This window comes from Anopheles merus, chromosome 3R, assembly GCF_017562075.2.
Source record: "Anopheles merus strain MAF chromosome 3R, AmerM5.1, whole genome shotgun sequence".
Lineage (NCBI taxonomy): Eukaryota > Metazoa > Arthropoda > Insecta > Diptera > Culicidae > Anopheles > Anopheles merus.
In genome coordinates, this window is record NC_054084.1 from 24,654,814 (window position 1) to 24,675,524 (window position 20,711).

The 20,711-nt window shown below is 45.1% G+C and overlaps 1 protein-coding gene across 4 annotated transcripts in view; it reads left to right on the top strand.

Moving 5' to 3' along the window:
- The window catches only part of LOC121596377 (cyclic nucleotide-gated cation channel subunit A-like), an 87,048-nt gene that overhangs the window by 56,468 nt on the left and 9,869 nt on the right, over positions 1-20,711 (top strand). For all 4 annotated transcript variants that reach the window (XM_041921261.1, XM_041921259.1, XM_041921260.1 and 1 more), the window contains 9 exons: positions 8,717-8,965; positions 12,638-12,800; positions 17,142-17,410; positions 17,504-17,774; positions 18,204-18,322; positions 18,407-18,601; positions 18,695-18,905; positions 20,239-20,379; positions 20,557-20,707. In XM_041921261.1, the coding sequence (XP_041777195.1) occupies positions 8,717-8,965; positions 12,638-12,800; positions 17,142-17,410; positions 17,504-17,774; positions 18,204-18,322; positions 18,407-18,601; positions 18,695-18,905; positions 20,239-20,379; positions 20,557-20,707 (1,769 nt within the window). The remainder of the gene's footprint in view (positions 1-8,716; positions 8,966-12,637; positions 12,801-17,141; positions 17,411-17,503; positions 17,775-18,203; positions 18,323-18,406; positions 18,602-18,694; positions 18,906-20,238; positions 20,380-20,556; positions 20,708-20,711) is intronic.

Genomic DNA, 20,711 nt, shown 5'->3' on the forward strand with positions numbered 1-20,711 from the left:
ATTACGAACGACGATAAGCGTTCCGGTAAATTAAGCAAAATCGGAGCAAAAGGGTTAACTTTTGCGCTGCAGCTTGTGCAGCAAGTGACGGCGTAGAAGTTTAATGCACATGCATTTTGCAGAGCAAAAAAGTGAGAGCGGGAGAGAAAATGTATAAAAAAAAACACTCATACACCATTTGGAGGGGGTTTAAGAGACTGGCCGAACTGATCTTCTTGTCCGCAACATAGTTGTGCCTTTATTACTTTTTTTTCTTCCAATGAGACAAGCCGTGCTTACTCGAAAGTTCATGCTACAACATTCATAATCAGTTTAAAATCGAATCACGTACTGGTACGTACTCCAACCGAGAGGGAGGTACAGTGCGGAAACATTACGAGCCCCATCCGTGGTACAGGCAAGCGTACGATGCCGCCACTAATGTAGTCAAGATGTCTAAGTTGTAGGTCAATATTTGCGTCCAATAGATTGGGCAAATGTTTTCTCACCAGACAAAGTGCCGGAAGTGTGTCAGACATTCAATCTGGTTAAGCATTGTGTTGTGTAAGTGACAGCGCTTGGTGCTCAATTAAGATAGTACCGTGTAGTTGGCTACAATTTGCACACACTAAACACTGTTTGCTGTTATGCGTATGTTGTCTAAGCAATCAAAGTTCAATGACTGACTATCTTGCCCTTAAGCTCTTTTTTTTAAATTTATTTCATGATTGACATGGCATTAAATGATTTATTAACCACACACTGATGAGTGGAATTTCCTCCCAGCAAATGTTTCCTTTGTTTCCTTTGCACGCAATTAGTCCACCAAAATCAATCACCAACCTACGGAACCGGCTTGGCAGAGAGACATTTTTGACCAAATATTTGCACCTCCTGGGGCTTGTTTACATTTGCTTTCTTGCGCTCGATACGCCACGCGAACGGCACGGTACCAGCATCAGCACACACTAGCGCGTGCTTGAGAAAAACGCGTTCATAGCAGGCAAGCCATGATTTATTGCGATTCTATCGCAAAAGTTGTAGCGGCCGGCGGCTTTTTCGGAAAGCAGCAGGTTAGAGGGAGTAGTAGAGTACAACGGGTGTGTAAATTTGAGCAATTCACAGAGATTAGGAAAGTAATTAATCAACGCTGAGAGGTTCGGCTGTTCAATCGGTATGCGTTGGTAAGAGTTTCCGCCCCTCCAACCCCCTCCCCCCTCACCCATGTAACCCACACCTTCAGGTCCATTGCCGGGATCCCTGGCGCTTCGGCCTCGGGGGTGAAAATCGTTTGTGGGAAATCCATCTTTTCTGCTCGACAAATAGCTCCACCGTAAGATGGATTGGTTAGTTTTCCTTGCGAGTATGATTGTGTCAACAGGCCGCGTGTATCGTCCGTGGGCTGTGTAGGTGTGCGTGTGTGTGCAAGCCGGCGGGCAGTTTCAATGGGGCATTTTTTCCTCCTTTTGACCCCAGTGGCCCCATACATCGGGCCGTTTTGGTTGCAAGATTATCTTCGCAGAATGAGGGAATCGTTACCGGGAGAAAACAGCACAGCAAGGAAAGATTTGTGAGCGTGTGGGCTTTTCACCCGAATTGTTAACGATAATGTATGGCGGAATGTCACAGTGGCAGACCGGTTTTTTTCCCACTGTTGTACTGCATACCGGAGCAGTTGAGCTTTTTTCCTGTCTGGGTTGTTGTTTAGGATAGGAGAAAACTTAACTTTTATACTTAATTTTTGTTGATGCTATCTTTTAGATTGATTTAATATTAAAATGTTTTATTAAAGAAAATAGACAAATTTGTTTAATGTTTTCCTTTCAATGTTTTTGTTGATTTCATTTTAATCAAACTATTCAATTTAATTGTCATGGCACATGTAGGTACATGGTACATGTAGGTACATGGTACATGTACATCTTGTTTGAAAAATATTTTTAGATTGCTGAGTATTAAAAATATTTTAAAATTATAGAAGCAAATTAATATTGTATTCTCTGAGCTGCAGGAAAATATAAACAAACCCTACAGAAAAATAATCTTTCTAGAAAACAATTCTGTCCGTTTCCATGTCTCAAGCTTGTCCCCTTCAAACAACTTATCAGCAAAAGCATTAGCAGAACAAGAAAGTGTGAATACAAACGACCACTGCAAAACGAGACCAACGATACCACAATCAGATACTGTGCTTCCTCAGAAGATAGCAAAAGCATCATCCATCCCCTCCGAGCACTGCACTCGACTGTCGCAAATGGCGCAAATGTCTCAGCATCGCGGCAACCGGGCAGCTCGTAAAAATCTCGTCTCGCAGCACAATATTGTTAGTTGCTTAAAACTCATCGCAACCGTAGGGAAACTCATCACCCAGCCGTATGGCAGTGGCACTCTTTTTTTTTCTTCCTCCATTCCTAATCACATTGCGAATGCTATTCATGTCTCACGGTTGACATTGGTTGGTGGTGGTACTGGCAGACTGGCACTGGATGGTTTGAATCTCCGAGCGTTTCCTAGCCCCATCCCGCGTGCCGGACGAGCGTGCAATGACAAAACAGGTATAAAATGATGAGTGCAAACGAGCAAAAGGTTCGTGGTCGTCATCTTGGACGAGGCTGCGTGAGTATTCCGCCATTGGGGTAAGACGCCAGCCCGTAACATAATGCAACGCAACATAAATTGACAATCTTACCTTGTCGACAACGACGTGCTCATGTCATTACGATATAGTGCTAGCGACGGTGGGGTTTGGGCGGTGAATATTATCGTGCTTTGCTTGGTGGTATATAGCACTGATCGTGGCCGCGCACATTTTTGTCACTTCTGGATGTATTATAATGTTGTTGTATCGGACTGAGCAATGCTTAAGTTATTTTACAAAATAAGCATCACATTTTTGCCATTCATTTGGCTGGACTAAAGGCTACAAGGAAACAAAGATATTACACAGAATTATACGACTTTCTTTCTAATACCTCATTCGAGATATCATCACCTTCATGAGCGCATGTCGTTCGCACATTTACTTGCGCTGGATATTTTGCTCTTAAAAAGAGACATTTTAAAGGAGTTATGCGAAAACCTCCTCAAACAGTGGTACTCGCTGTAAGGATACGTCCACTGCATTATTCTTTACACAAAACACTTCAATACAAACCCACCTTGTTCAATGCGTGGTAAATACAAAAGGGGGGCAAGTTGCTATGGGGTACATATTTCAAGCACGCTTCCCACGAGCCGGTAACGGGGTTTACCACAAAACACTCACCCTGAATAAAGCAGGTAAACCGCCCGTCAGCAAAACCGTTGGCCACTCTCGATAAAATATGATTGAAAATGAAAAATGCAATAAAATAAAACTTTACGGCCGTTTGATTTCACACAAAACGTCCATGATGGCGTTTCAATGGTCCCGTTCCCCTGTACGCACACCCCCCTTTACAGCCAAGCTTCGCTCGTTGAAGATGCTCGTTGCGCGGTTACCGGTGACATTGAATGAATGTGCCTGCACACGCTCCCATTTGCGTTACGTCCACGGAGATGATTTTTATGAACCGCGGATTAAGGCCGGCTTCGTTTGTCCCATCTCTCTCTCTCTCTTTCTCTCCCTCTCTCTCCCTGCAAATGCAATGCGCACTGGTTTACCGCGTGGGCAGAAGAGGACGAGTTGGCCGCCTGTGTGCAAATAATGCTTTTTTAACTGCAAAATTTGCTACGCACTTCTGGATGAATGAAGATGCGAAAAAGCAAAACGAACCAAACCAAACAAAAAAAAAAAAAAGAAAGAGGTAAAATGATAAATAAACAGCAGCAACAACATGAAACGCTTCAGCACGGAAGCATTTGAAGCATTCTCATGGTAATGTATTTTGATGTTGCTGTACCATCACGCCGCGGGGCGGTATCGGGGTTGCCGGGACAGGTTGACGGGAGCAACCGAACAACAAAGCGACACACAATACACCATTAGCCATTTGTGTCAATCTTAATGTTTATTGGTTGTTCCATCGACCATTCTTGTGCGCGCTCGAATGGTAGACGTGGCCGGTCTTATCATTCGCTTGTTGCTTATGCTTCGATATCTGCTGCAACATTATTGATTCATTGAAGTCAAATTGTTCGTGGTAGAATTTTAATTGGCTGTAAGGTATGATAGGTACTGTGCATTGTGCTGTCGTGTGCGGTGAATGGCATCGTTTCATCGTGTGTAAGATGCTGGAATAGAAGGGATGTTACTAAGCTACATAAAGTTGGTTTAACGTTACATATCAGTTTAATGTAGCTAAATGTAGTTAACTTGTCTGAGAGGTGTGGCAGTATAGTTGAAATTAACCACAACCCAGAATTTGATGTGGTATATGTCAGCTTATATGAAACAATTCTTATTGAAATAGCATGTTGAGCTACAATGTACTACTATGCGCTATTAACACTGTTATGATAGTCTTTCTACCCATATCTGTCAGTTCCCAAGACTAGACTTTTTAAAATAATTCTTCATAAATACTAGCTAAATGGGGCTAACAGATCCTTTTAAATTGGATTCTTTCAAACATTTCATTAATATCAAAACATTGTAGCAAACAGATTCAATGCTTATTTATGTCATTTATTCAAATAACTCATATACATTGAAGCTTCAATGTTGCTTACACAAATTTATGCAACGGTTTTGCACGAGAAAGCAAACCAGCCTCAGTGTCTCAGTATCCGTTTACCACGCGCGACAAAAATCACTGTTCTGCCCGCTTGTTACCATGCACTTAGCGAAAGGCTTTCTCCGCTCGCGTATCGTCCGAATCGCACGCTACCTCATAATTGTAATGGTTTCGCTCAAACGACTGCTTAAAGTGGTCCTTCCGAAGAAGAGCACCATTTTCTGCACCGTTTGACGTCAGCCCGATTTATCGCGCGTCTGTGCCTATTCGACGGCCAAAGCCACCAGGCTTCCATCACCAGCCCCCGAAGGCCCGGAGAGCAAAGATTTTCTTGGTTTCAGTTGGTTTCTGATGTAGAAATAGTCGCTCGCTCCTGGAAATGAAAGTGATTTGGAATGCAAATGGAAGAAGGCATAATCACTGTGTACGGGAATTAAGCGCACGGAAAGACGCTTGGCAAATGTTTGGTTTTTTTATTTTGTCCTTTCGTTTCAAAGGAAACAGTTAGCTCTGTCTGGTTAGCCATTCGGCTCTGCTAGGCAAACGAGGGCAAATGAAAATATTGCAAGATAATTATCCAATTCGATGGCGTCGTGATAAAGGTTTTGGGAAATGATGTAAATCCCGCCTAATGGAGCAGGCCTGGCGAGATTTGTACCGTGGCATTGAAAGGGCGTACAGAAATGTTTGTCGTTTTAAGATCGCCTTAAAGAATAAGCAAGTCGAGTGGTTATTAAATCAGTGAATAAATCTCTATTTCAAACAATAGTTACATTTTATGGTGTGTTTCATAGATGGGTGCAATATGAGGAAACAAAACTAGTCCGGAGAGCATTTCTCCCATTCAGTGAATTTTGTGTACATCAATTCACGAGGAACATTCACGCGTGTGCCTTAATTAGTTTTCCAATCAACGTAAAGCTAGCTTTATGGTGAGAGCTAAGGCTAAGCTTCTGGAACAGCATCAACAGTACAAATAGCGCCGTGTACAGTGCCAAAAGCAGCGTGCTAGCAGACATTGTTTCAACAAAATGGTACAGCGGATTGACATATCTACCATCTCCGGAGGGGAGAAAATACTGGTATGTAATGAAAGATAGCAGCCGTTCTGTAAGGTGTTGAAATATAAATCGATTATCATATTAATTTTCACAAATTTCTTCAGCAGCATATATCCTTTCGAACTGAGCGAAGTAACATAAAATACATCTTACATAAAACACATTCATTCACTCATCAAGTTTGAAAGGATGCGTGCACGTTCATAGCTAAATAACACCCATGCATACATACGTATATACATACAATCATACATTCATAACACATTTATCTAGTGAAAGAAAACTCACATGGTGTAAGCACACCTACGGTTGAGTAAACAGCAGCTCATAGTTCACGGGAAGATCGTTAGCTTCCCGATCAAAGTTCATTGCCTTCCTTCCACGATTGTGGGTTTGGGGCATCCGATCAGGAAGGGCGCTCTCATCGACTAACCACCCCACCCATACAGCCTGCCCCTTTAATCAGAGCATCATTCCGGCGAAAGTTCGACCGTCGCCCCGATCGCACACTGTAGTGTGTATTCGGCTAATTAAAAGTTTACCGCACACTACGAACAACACTACGCGAACCACTCCCCCCCCTCCTTAATTGATTAAATGTACTCTTGAATAGGCAAGACACGGTTACGCTTAATGTGTCGATAAAGTGGGAGCAGCGGGAAATTAAGTAATTATGTCCGTTCATAAGAACTTGTTAGATCCCTTTCGTTGTATGCATTAAAGAAATTGAGGCAAATTTTAAGATAATTGGAATTGGAGTTGTTGTGAAGAAGTATCGTAAAAGGTACCATCATATCAATGATTTTCGGTGGTTGATATGCTTTAATAACTATCCAAAAAAGCTCTTCATCGTTGGCGTTTGTTTGCTGGTGGGACTGTTAAGACATAAAACCATGTAACAACGCAAATTAACAAATAGCTTCAAATGAGCCAAGAAATTGTTGGTCCCTCGGTTCACTCGCCTCGAGACGAGCCTCATTCCCATCGGTGAACAGTTAGTGAACGAAGCGTCTTCCTATTCACCGAACGCTTCCCGCGCGGTGGGTTGAAACGTAATCAAACTTAATTGAGCGTGCCTAATCAGGTGGGTGCAATTAGGAATTACTCTATCGACGGGGACACTTTTGCTGAGCGGAGACGTTCCCTTTGGAATGGTCAATGGTTCGTGGGTGTGTAATAGCTGGTAGCGAGTAATTGCAATTTTGGCATCGATAAGAATATTTGTTGATGTTGATGTAATGATTGTTTATTTTAATGGAAAAGCACAAACAAAAACATGTCTAAAGGAGTTTGAACCGAAAAAACTGTCGTTATCTGCTTTAACATTATGTGGAATAATCAAATTATATCCCTAACTGGATCCTATTCAGGCTCATGTGTAAATCCTCGTGGATCGATGTCATATGTTTCACATACCGAACATTCCATTCACACATTCCGACCGACGTCTTCATTCTCATGTTGAAGTACACGGTTAAGATGCAAAATTCCATTGAATCATCATCGACACGACACGACACCGAACACAAGGTTGCCAGGAATAGTAACAGCGTTGTGCGGTAATACCCGACCGGAAGCGACACGTTCGATTTAAGGGTCATCGAAAAAGGTTTCCCCACTCACGCTTCGGCATGACTCCCATCCTCGTTAACGTATTAACCCTTACCCGTGGCCATGGGTACAGGTGCCGTTTGCGCTTCGTGTGGTTTCGTGAAGTTCAAGACCAATTATTCCGAACACGTCTACCGGTGGGTGTACGAAGTTGTATGGTTAAGGAGGGAATGTGCGGGCGTCTTGTACACAGACACACAAAAAACCCAAAGGAGAGCAAGGTGTAAAGGGTTTGACTTTGCAGGTTGTATGTAAACCCTTGAGATAGAGATCCACCCCGAAGACACGTTTCATCAGTTAGCGTGCGCATAGCGTCGCACCAGTGTTGGTGATACTTTAAACAACGCGAGAATTCGCCGTCACGTACCAATATTACCGACACAATGCAACAGAAAACCGGGACTGTGGGACTGTGTAAGTGACCTTCACGGTAGCATGATTATGTCGATAATATTGCAGGCAATACAGGGTTTTCTTTTTGGGACGCAGTAATGGACATAAAGTGATATGATGGATTATTTACGTTAAGAGTGGTTTAGTGGGGACCGTTGAATCCGATTCGTTCCAAGAAATATTGCCACAAAAGCTGAAAATCTTGTTTCAGCTCTCAAAAGTCTTCATTGAGCGAATAGGCTGTTGAAGTTTCATCTTGTTGGCGAAAGCCTGGCCATCATAAAAGCATTAGAAGCAGGCGATATTATTATTTAATGACATATCTATACAACAATTAGAGTTCCTTTCAAATAAGCTCAGTTCACAATTCGGGAAAACGATTCGGCTGTTAGGAATAATAAAATAAATGCCACAAAAGCCCACCTCACGATCCCTGAAGTCCTGAAGGGATTCTTTTGCACGCTGAACAGCAACATTCCATCAGTCGTGTGCCGGCCAACTAATGCTATGGTTCGATTTCGCTATCATGACTTATATTTTATTCAACGCACTCAAGTGAAAAGTCCGGTCCAAAGCACGAGGACGAAAATGGTAACAAAAGCCGCGCTAGCAACAGCAAACGAATTTCAGTTTTTATGAGTCAATTGCCAGCGGAAGTAGTGGCGGCTCATTGTTTGACGATAAATTCCATCAACGATCCACTTGCCCTCTATCTCCCTTTTGACGTACACACGCACACACACCGGTTATCTTGATAGAAGGCCCAATCGCGTGCCCGTTCTTGTTCATTTTCCTTTCCTTCGACTCGATTAAATAAATGCCTCCTTCTGCTGTTCCAGTAGCCAAACGCCAGGACAACGGCGAAAGTGTGATACGATCTAAACGAGCGAAAAGATGAACCATTTCCGTTTGCGTCCCATTACGTACCATTTGCTACTATGCACTAGCTATACACTGAATTTTCTTTCGTTCTCATTCTCTTTCATTTTTAATACGCTCCCTTTCCCCCCAAACCAGGACCAACCATCGGCCGGCCGGCGGGGCAAGCTGTCGTCCTTGCGCCGTTCGCTGAACGCGCTCCGCTGTAGGATATCGAAACGAGGCCGCTCCAAGCCACCCGACCAATTTCTGGACAAATTCTCGGCCGCCTCCGCCACCTCCGACACTCGCCTGCATCAGGCCGGCTGCGTTGCGCCGCAGGCCGTCCCGTCCGACGGTGTTTGCAGCCGGCTGTCGGTTGATCCGTCCCTTCCGTCACACTATCGGGTAAGTATGCGGGAGGTTGGGCAGGGGATGCTGAGCGGGAAACGCTCTCGGGGAGGAGGTCGATGCTGTAGCGACTTTTTCCGACCGAGCGACGCGTGCAGTTTACCATTGTGTCGCCAATTGTGTGAGTTTAATTTTTATTTTTCCACTCCCATCAACACCGCCATAGCTCATTAGACGCGCTGAAACGGCAAACGCTAGCAGCTTGATTGCTGTCGTTTCAATTAGAAGAAATCAAGGGTAATTGGTTTGCGAGTTCCCTCCGGTGCTGGCCTAGCGGGGGCGCGCGCGGAATGAAATGCCACCAACTGCTGGCCTTTTGTTTCATGGCGAAGAAATATGAATGGGTTTTATGGGAAGGTTTTAGTAGCTAATATTTGATGAAATGGCTTAATGTTTATTAAATTAAGGAAAGGTTTGTAATTATCAGCTAATTATTAGTCTAAAGAGGTTCCTCAAAGAGATAGATAAAAAATCAACTTATTATTATTATTATCTATCGACGCTATTCTACAGTAATGAGCTGTTTCTGATCTCTCCGATCAATAGAGATGAAGCTACCAACCTTGAAGAAATGAACAAATCTGAAACAAAAACGTCGTCGAACTAAAAGCAAGCCGGCAAGCAAATGATGTATCATAAACGATGCCCAAGCCCATGCTAAATGAGGGAAATTCTCGAAAGGCATTTATCTTGTGTGCTGTTTGCGTGTGTTTTACACACGGTTTGGCCTTAAGACGAAGGACCCTTGGAAGATCTTATTAATCTGACCCATTCATTAGATGGGCAACAACAGACAGCAACAAAAAAGGAAACAGACATCACAAAAGACAAAAAATGATGCTCATTTTTCCTTCGAATGCAATTCCACCCAGTGCCCCAGTGCCCTGCGGTCTACGGCTGTTAGTTTAACCCACCGTAAAGCCGTGAGGGCGGTAGAAAGTGTACCGATTGCTGAACGCCAGCCCTTTCAAAAAAACCTTCAGGCAATTCAGGGTTGTAGCAAACTCATTCGTAACTCCGTCGAAAGGCGTATGTTGTTCATCCTTATTCGTTGTCGTCTTTTGCTGGGTTTTGATCGACCGGAACACCTCTCCACCCGATGGATGGACGTGTTGTTCCGTTGTTGTCTACCAAGAGAATCCTGTGGAAACGAGGCGTAAAATCCCGATTTCCGGATTTCAGCACAATCAGATGAAACCTTCGTATCAATTTCATGCTTGCTTGAATGGCTTAGTAGAGCAACATTACCGGTGCGTGTCTCAAATGCTGAGCCTGGCATCTTATTGATCACGTTAACGTAAGCCTAAACAAGCGAGCAAAGGAATGATCATAAGATGGTGTAAAGAGATGAGGCATGTTGGTGTGAAAAAATAGAACATTTTCTCTAGATCAATTACTGATGTGAGTACATTCTGTATCGACTAAATGATTTGGCCAGATTACAAGACGGAACGGAATTTCAAGGCACTCTATAACTTTTACCTGTTCCAGAATCCATACTCAATCTGGATCATATGCTCTATTTTTACTGTTTCTGGAACTCCAATACCAATATCGGCGCTGAACTGATCCCATCCTGGTACAGGAACCTGTCCTAAACATCATATCGGTTCTGTGATTGATTTGGATCCCATAACTGTCCTGGAACTTGTCCTAAACTTCTTACCGGTTCTGGAATCAATCCCCGTTCCTATACCGTTTCTGGAACAGATCCTCACCCATTACCAGCCCTGGATCTTGCCCATATCAGTCGGAGAATGGATTCTGAATCTACGCCGGATCTAAAACTGCTCCCGTTATTGCTTCAGTCCACTATCTATACATATAGCTGTCTCAGTCATTCGCAAATCTATCCCGAACCATGGACCGATGCAGTAACCACGCCGATCTAGTGACTAATTCCACTACTACCATTCGCAATTAACCATTCCCGGAAGAAGTTTGAAGGCGTTGTAGACATTCAGTTGAATGTAATCATCAAAAAAGTCAGAAAGCAACAGAACTATGTGTTACCACTTAGAGAGTACTCTAGAATCTGTCGTATCCAACAATAGACAAAAACAAAAGTATGGCACCTTTATGAAGGTGCTCGTATATGATAAATTCTAGAGCACTCCTTGAGTAGCAAGTGCATAGCAGGATAGCAGAATAGATGCAAGAAATTTGGCCTACTCTCAAGAATACACCACACAAAGCTCATAGCAAAGCGCCCATCCCTAGGAGTCTACTTCCATAGAAGAAAAGAGCAGGCCAAAATGGTGTTATTCTTTCTTCTTCACCAGGTACTGGTACAATTATCGTTATTATGATTACACTAATAAAGAAGATACCATTCCATCGAACAAAGATTTCGTAAGATCGCTGTAAGAAAAAATAAATTAATAAGACACTCCACGGACAAGGATCGTAGCAACCCGCGAAGTACACGTCCTCGACTTCTGATTGCCCATCGAGCATCGAATGAAGCGCTCAGTTTCCAGGCAAATGCGCAAAGGTCATTAAAGTTCCTCAGCACCGAGATCGTCCTTAACGTAGTAGGGAGGGGGCCAAAAGTGTGAAGATGCCCTCGTTTTCGGAAAACATTAGCAAAATAGGAAATATTCTCGACCAAACCCATCGACATTGATGGCCGCTTGCTCGTTCGCCCGCTTGACGTTGTACCGTACCGTGTGGTGGTAAATAATGAGCGAGAATTAAGCACCCTTACCCCTCCCGAAGCTTAGTTTGCTTTGGCTCGGTCCGTGGGGTTTGGCTTGGTTTTGCGGTTTCCCGCCCGCTAACGAAACGTACCCGTCGCACGGGACGTGCGTTTCCCCCGCCTTGACTTACTCACTTGTTTGGCTGAAGTACACAAGAAGTCAAAACACGACTGTGTGGTGGTCCGCGTGGTTTTTGGTGTAGCAGCACTGTACTTTGCTTCATAGACACTGTTGGCTGGGAGAACACACCCCCTACTTTACGTAATAATGTTCATGCCCACACCACAGTCACACACACAGACACACCGTGGTGGCATCTTCCAAATCCTTCGAAATGAAACATCAACGCGATGAGAAAAGCTGCGCTCGAACGTTTTTAGGCTGCTTAGGATGCTTTGAATATTGAACACTCCTCGGGAGCTTTGGAGAGGGACGCGCTACGGTTGCTGAGGATACCGCGAAAGACAGCCCAGACAGCGAATAAGGATTAATGGTAATGGCAGATGGAGTAGCAGCAGCACGGTGGCTCATCATGATTCGTCTTATTGATTAATCATGCCAGGCTTGTCGGGGTTTGATGCGAGTGAGTCAATATTATCCATTAAGTACATCGGACGTGCGTAGGTTGCGGAATGAGTTTTTGGCTGATCGAAGTTCATTAACCGTACCGCGAAAATGGTCCGAGATCATAAAAAGGAAGCTATAAAACAAGTTCAATCAACGGGTTAACCCATATTTCGTCGCAGTCCGGTCGATATTATGCTGGAGATTGGAATTACTTTCAATCGAGTGGGATTACAAGAGTCCCAAGAAATTGCATGACTCCTAATCTTACTTCACTTTCAGAGCAAACGCTCATCAGGTTTGGAGACCATTATTATTGAAGCTTTATTTACATGTTTATTCAAAATCTTCAGCTTCAACTCTTAGTTCTATCTACTTATTCATCTTTTTTTTTGTAATCTTCTAGTGGCTGTCTGTCGTTTCGCTGGCTGTACTGTACAATATCATATTTGTGATAGGACGAGCGGTCTTCTGGGAGCTAAACAAGCAAGCCTCCGTGCTTTGGTGGATCCTGGACTATCTGTGTGATTTCATCTACTTGACCGACACGCTGGTGCATTGTCATGAGGGTAAGTGCAATTTGTTATGCATGAATAACAATTTCGTGGACTAAACTCCATGCTTCTGGAATGTCTTTTTAAGCTTACAGCTCCGATAAACCGATATTAAAATTAGTCACATCTCATCAGCGCATGAACGTCGCTCGCAGGAGGCATGTGCCGTCTCTTTGACACTCCTAATAAATCTATAATGAGCGTAATCTCCCCCGATGATCGCTTTTGTTATGCGGCAAAATCGTGGCTAATGTTGTGCACGCAAGCATCGTTGCCCGAAAATCTCAAAACCTTACCACGCCCCGCCACTTATTCACGAGCTAAAAGCTGCAAGTCTTTTCGGCTCCATAAACAACAACATCGCACCACCGTTCACAAGCGTTCTCTGCATGCTGATGCTGCTGCGGGAAGACTTTTTTTTTCGTGCGTTTCTAGAGAGAAAAGTTGTACAAACCACAAAACCCCCCTCCCCGGGTGGGTGTGTGTGTGTGTTGGGACACCAATCCGAAAAACGAAAGCGTTCTTTTGTCTAGTAAGCATGGAATGGGCAAAGGATGGTATGGAGCCGACCAAGAATGTTCCCACTCGACCGCAGAATGTGGCATAACTCACAAATTATCTGTAATCTCGATGGATCTTGCTTTAATTACCGCAGCCATCATTTCGACCAGTACCAGTACACGTGTACGGGGGTGTTCGGGGGAAAAGTTCGGGAAACGCTTCCCGTTGGAAGAAGCTGCACAATCCCACCGGACCTAGGCTCGGATTCGAACGAAAGCAAAGTCACGGAAATGTCGCTTCGCTCGTTCGCCGGGTCGTCTAGAGGAGGCCGTTGACAATGCGCTACCGGAAGCACATTTCTGCCTTTTGGCCGCCGACTTCCGTTTCGTACTCCATCCTCCCATCATTAGACTTACGATCATGTGCCACCCAACCATCGGTGGGGGTGCCCCTGAGGCACGGAAAAAGTTGCTTGCCTTTGAAAATTATACGAAAACTTCTCCCTTTTTGTGCAACCCAGCCAGAGCGCTGCCGATCGTCCCAAGACAATATGCGAGCAACTGCGGTGTCCGTTTTGTGCGGCCCAAACGCCCGATTGCTTCCTGCTTCCGATGCTTCCGACCGTATCCGCCACGTGTTCTTGAAGCGAGCTGGGACCAACCGGGGCTGGCGGCTGGATTCAAGAATTTGTTGCTGAAGCTAGAAAATAGGTTAATCGATCGCCGGGCCAGATAATTTATTTCCTGCTGGCACACAATGTTCCCAAGAGGAAGAGAAGGAGTGAGGGGGGGGGGGGAGGGAGCTGGTAGAAGACATTGGCTGGGTGACAGGGCGCTGACACACGAAGCCATGTCTCGCACATCCTCCCCAAGCTGCCAAGTCCAAGAAGGTCAGGCCGGGTTGGCCGGATTGGTTCGCGTTGCAGATCCACTGTGCGGAAGGATCCGACACTGGTTGGGCTTAAATGCAGGCAACTACTTGTACCCGGCACAACCTCTTTCCTGGGTTGCGATGGTTTTCCAGCTCCAGCCCGAGGGGGTTTCTTCGAAGATTAGGAAAATGAGATTGAACTGGCCAAGTAGTGTGGCCAACAATGCCATCGGTTGGTTCCCGGAAAGCGATGTGCCCGTTGGCGATCGTTCTCTTGCTCTCTCGTTCTCTCTCTCTCTCTCTCTCTCTCTCTCTCTCTCTCTCTCTCTCTCTCTCTCTCTTTCTGGTTTTCCATTCTGTTTCCGCAAAAAGGCAGTAGCAACGAGTGATTCATTAAATTGTGCCCCGGTCAGCTTGTAGTATTCGTGCAGCCCAGCTGGGCCGCCTTTCTTCGGGACCTTCCCATCATGAGCTTTGGCAGAAGTGTGTGTGTGTGTGTGTGTGACGTGGGACGAAGTAGTATGTAGTGATTTGTGGCGGTCGTCTTCCCGGGAAGGTCTTTTACTACTAGATTTGCCCGAACCGAACCCACATTTTGAACGGGCTGTTGGAAGTAAAAAACAAAAACTTTCTCTCAATGCACACGATATGGGGAAGTTGGGGAAGGAGTGTTGTTTCAGCAGCTATCAGGACAACATTTCAACAGCTTCTACACCAAAGACGGAAGCTTGCTGGTGCTTGTAATTGTTGTTTCCGATCGTTTTCACCGAATGGTTGCTGCTACCCTTGAAATGTGCTCGGTTTATTGGACAAGCTTGGATGGTTTGAAGGACACTCTAGTGATGCCAATATTCCATAAAACTTAGCATACCACAATACACAAGTAACTGGCAGTTCTAAGAAGTACCAGGCGGTAATAGATAATCTGTTTTTCTTTGTAAAATATCACCTCAAGTTCAACATGTGGCTTTGGTATGTTGCAATAACACCGCATCGTATTTCAATCTTTCATCTGAAATTGTATTTGTCAATAACTAATGAATTTACATGTCATGCGATGTTTGTTTGTGCACTGATGTTCCTAACCAAAATTATTCAAATATTAGACTGTAAACTAAGAAGCATACCAACTAGAGCATGCCGCATTCAAGCAAGCTTAAGCAAGCTTTTTAGGCAGTTTTATACTTTTAAAACAAAAGGTGACATTAAAGTGACAAGTTACGTTTATGTCCGAGAAACCTCTTAAGTTCATGCGATTACCGTTATGATCGTTCTGATTAAATTGGCTGCCAATAACTGACTCATGCAGATAGCATGAATTCTCATCCACACCGTAAAACCGTAAGAACTGACCGGGGAACTCGAAATAGTAGCTAATTCACTATAAGAGTTTGTAAATCTTCATTCCATGCTCCTCTTATAAAAATGTTTCAGTCTTCAGGCCTTTTATTGCACATCTCCTTATGAAAAGAAAACAAAAACTGTTGTAAAAGAAATCAATGAAGAAGCACTAAACCATTTAATAATCACAACGTCACAAAATTGCCCTTCTTCTTTCATACTCTACCGATGCCATTCGAGACTATCGAACGACTTGAAAAAAGGTCACCACACAACATCATCGATGACGCCGTCGCGCCGTTATGAAAAAGTCTCCAATTACATACACGCCAACACATATCCAACCACTTTTACTTCGGGAGATCGGGAGCTTTTTCCCCATAATTTTTCTTCACCGGTTAGACGGAGATTTTTTTTTGCCTCGCTATTTTGTTTGCCATCTCCGCTTCGACAGCAAACAACTCCAAAGACCGGGCGATGGCCGGGCGATGCTTACATCGAGCGAAATTAAAATACTACACGCAAGGGCGGCTTTTTCACGCAGCCTGCATGTAAGTGGGAAGCAAACAGGAAAATCAATCAATTTATGGCAGTGGCTCCCGTCAAACGTCAACCCATGCTCTGGCAAACCACCCGTCGTTGGTAGCGGCAGCATATGGAGCGCAGGCAGGCGCTTTGTGACGCACGAGATATATATTTTATTGATTATCCAATCGTCGAGTCGGAGGCCTGGGTTCCCTGCCCGCGGAACACGAGATCCCGACACCCGTCCTTTGGGTGGGATGGCGAAACGTTAACCCTACTTGTCCCCGGAATGTTGGGAGCGCACAAGTGCCATAAAGCAACCCTCGTCCCGGGAAACACAGGGAACAACCACCGCACATACACACACACGGCTTGCCTGTACGAGTGCCTTACCACATGAAACTGGAAATAAACCAAAAGTAAAACACAATCTGCCAAAATCTCGTCATTTCCCGGGCTGTGCTGTGGCGTCGTCTGAAATAGCATAAATCAAATCAACCTCGAAATTCAATTCATTCGCAAGGATTGCGAGTTGACGCGAAGGAAGCAACAATTGGTTGACTTGGAAGGCGCAGCGTTGCGTGGCGCTGGAGAACGGCGCGGAAGAATTCTTCTTCTATTGGGGATGGCACTTTTTTGGCCTTTGCATTTCTTTAGAACTACTACAGACGGAGGGGTTTCGGGCACTGAACCTTTGCTTCTTTGATGATGAGAGCATTACCCAAGGCTCTATTTAGCCTTTTGTTTCGACGCTAATTCAAATGAAATGGTGCAGCTATCCCGAGCGGCTGGAATTTGATTCCGAACTCGAGAGAATCTTTCCTTTTGGGAACATATTGCGAGAGCACTAGAATATTTGAAGGCGAAGGAAGCAATTACTCCAACATTTTCGGACTAACGTATTGCCTACTACTAATTTGACAACCCATCTTGCTGTCATGCAAATTCTAATCCAGAGCATTTAAAACGGTTCGCATCGTCAAAGCAACTGCTAGTGAAACAAAGAAAAAAAAGACCCCTAACGTTATACAGGAAGCAGATTGAATCCTTTTATTTGCTGGAATCTCGTTACTGTGCCCAGTCACCCAATTTCGTGCCTATCTTCTCTCCCAAAAACAGGATACTTGGAGCAGGGGCTGCTGGTGCGTGATGCGCCCAAGCTGCGGAAACACTACTTCTCCAAGCAGCGCTGGTGGCTCGACGTCGTCTCGATGCTGCCGACCGACCTCGCCTACATCTGGTGGGCGCCGAGTTCCTGCGCCGCCACCCGGCTGCCGTGTCCAATTATAGTTAGAATTAATAGGTTACTGCGTCTTCCAAGAATGTGGGAATGGTTCGATCGAACGGAAACGGCCACCGGCTACCCGAACGCCTTTAGGATATGTAAAGTAAGTGTGCAAGCCAGCACTCCCTATCACCTTGGACCATAGCTCTGGACTAGCTCATTACATGCCTGCTGTTTTTTTCTTACCGTCCCGCAGGTTGTTTTAGCTATTTTAGTACTCATCCACTGGAACGCGTGTCTGTACTTTGCCATCAGCTACGCGCTCGGCTTCAGCACCGACAACTGGGTGTACAACATCAACGGCCCAAAGAACCTGACACTGTCCCGGCAGTACATTTACAGCTTCTACTGGTCCACGCTCACGCTGACCACGATCGGCGAGACGCCGACGCCGGAAAACGATGCCGAGTATCTGTTTGTCGTGGCGGACTTTCTCGCAGGCGTGCTCATTTTCGCCACCATTGTCGGTAGGTTTGGTTGTAGAGGGTCCGATATTTTGGAGAGGGTTTTTTTGTAATTAGTTAAACCATTTATTTGGAAAAGGTCTGCAAAATGCTACTATTTTAATCGTATGTCAAAACTCTCACGCATTCTGAAATTCTTACCTAATCTGGCTTTAATTCAGAAATGATAGAACATTATGTCGATCCATTGCCATACAGCTCTTGTGGATAGATACAACCTCCAAGTCCCATCTTCCCAGTGGTAAATCCCTTTCGATTCGCTTTAAATCCACCAAAAGATTGATCACACCAGCCGTGTCAGTTGAGAACTGATCGTTCAAACGCAACATCTGTTTGCCAGTCCGTCTGTCGTCCCGTTTTTGTGCTCGTGGGTGTGCTTCTACTCAACTTACAATTTTCTCTGCCGCTCGCGCTGTGTGTTTTCATCCGCAGGAAACATCGGTTCGATGATATCCAACATGAACGTAACGCGAGTCGAGTTCCAAAACCGAATGGACGGTGTGAAGCAATACATGGCCTTTCGGAAGGTGGGCGGCGAGCTGGAGGCACGGGTAAGTCCAGCCAGTCCTTGTTCAACCATCGATTTCGTGTTCTCTTCAAATCGTATTTGTGTGTTTTTGATGTCACACGACCAGGTCATACGCTGGTTTGCCTACACCTGGGCGCAGAGCGGTGCGCTGGACGAGGAGCGCGTGCTGGCCGCACTGCCGGACAAGCTGAAGGCCGAGATTGCGATACGGGTACACATGGATACGCTGCGGCAGGTCCGCATCTTTCAGGACTGTGAGCCGGGCCTGCTGGAGGCGCTTGTGCTGAAGCTGAAGCTACAGGTAAATATGCTGGGAGATGGAGCAGAGTTTTAGGTTTCACGCGCCCCTGGTTGCTAACGACGATGGTGTCCCGTTCATTCGCGTAACGCATAGGTGTTTAGCCCCGGTGACTACATCTGCCGCAAGGGGGACGTCGGCAAGGAGATGTACATCGTGAAGCGCGGCAGCCTGTCGGTCGTTGCGGACGATGGAATTACGGTGCTGGCCACGCTGGGGGCTGGGTCCGTGTTCGGTGAGGTGTCGGTGCTGGAAATTGCAGGCAATCGCACCGGAAACCGCCGGACGGCTAATGTGCGTTCCATTGGTAAGTAATTTAACGCTTTGCGTGTATGTGTACAGAACTTTCAGTTTAGCTGCAAATTGAATGATTCTAATTCGTAGAATTCTTGTAGAAAAACACAAAGGAAAAGAAATTGTAGCTTTTCACTTAAATGAGATGTCATGATGCCAAGTAACTCGTTCGCTCAGGAGTAAGAACAAATGACCTAAACAGACATTGGAAGATCAATTAAATTGGCCACAAAATGCTGTAGATTACACTTTAACAAGAATGAACATTTTGCAGAAGTTCAAATGAACGAAATTACAACATTCTCGACTCATCTATCATTGGATTCAACCACTCGGTCTACAAAACAGCCAATTTTGCCAATTCTTTTTATTTTGATCACCAAACCCCACGCCGGGTTGAATAATTCATAAGCTTTGCTCGAGCATTGTTTACAGAGACAGCAGTAAAGAGAGCGGTACGCGGTACAAGAACCACTTCCAACATGCAACCCGTGCCCAATGACCCGTTAAGCGGCTTGATTTCAACCTCCCCAGTGCCTTCAATTTCAAATGAACGGCGGACGGAAGTCTCGACCACCGAGTGGGGCTAGCACAGCATCCTTTCAGATATCCTCCTGACGCGCCCAAAAGCTGTGCCACAGTGACGGAAAGTTTACTTAATTTAGTAACTCATCGTTTTTCCAGCTTCGACTGTGCTCTTTCATCTTTTTGGGCTCATTTTCTAATTGAGGTTTTGGGAGGTTTTGGGACCTCGTTGGGAACTTTGTTTACGTATGTCTGTTTGGTGTATCGATTTTTATTGCCCTGTTTCGTTTCTCACGAAGGAAATTGGGTTGAGCTGGTAGGATTCTTAATTTAGATTTGAGAAACTTTATTTTAACTTCTAACTTCCAACAGGACTTATATCTGCTCCTACGCACAAAGCTCTGAAAGGCCGATCTGCGACTATAAGAAAAAATAAAATTTTAAGTTCTTTTACTGATAAAAAAAGTGTATTCGTCTTGCTCAACTCTCATATCTACTGCCTGAAAGTGAACTGAGTGAAAATGGCATAAATAATTACAACCCTCGCATCGTACCTCAAGCACCGGCTTCAAATCTCGCATCTTCGCGTGCGCGAACAGCAAAACATCGTATCAAAAATTGCCAATTAAAGCAATCGACCTGTATCGATCCGGTGCGAACCACCCGGTGGGTTCGATGACGTTGCCATCCGGCACCAGAGCACGGAGTAGGATAATTGGAATCACCGCCAACCTTACCCGCACGCTACGAAATTGAACTCGAATCTTACCGGGACTTTCCCGCTTCCTTTTTTTTTGTTGTGTTTGTTTGCTCTCCCACAGGTTATTCCGATCTGTTCTGTTTGGCGAAGCGTGACCTGTGGGAAACGCTGGCCGACTATCCCGAGGCACGAGCGTCGCTGACCGAGCGTGGGTGTCAATTATTGCGAAAAGATGGTCTGCTGGACGAGGCAGTGTTTGCCAGTGAGTAACCACGTGGCAGGGTGATAACGTTTGACATTTGCATACTTTGGGGCACACAGTATGCAGGATCTTCATTTCGGGATTTTTGCTCTTTCTCTCTCTCTCCCTCTCTCTCTCTCTTTCTCTCTCTCTCTTTCTTTCTATATCTCTCTCTCTCTCATTTCCACAACCTCACAGACGCCCAGCAGACGCAGGATTCGCTCGAGAGTGGGGTGGCCCGGTTGGAGCAGACGGTGGAAAACTTGAACCTTCGGTTGGCCCGCCTGCTGGCCGAATATTCCGCCAGCCAGGCGAAGCTGAAGCAGCGCATCTCCAAGCTAGAGGACAGGTAA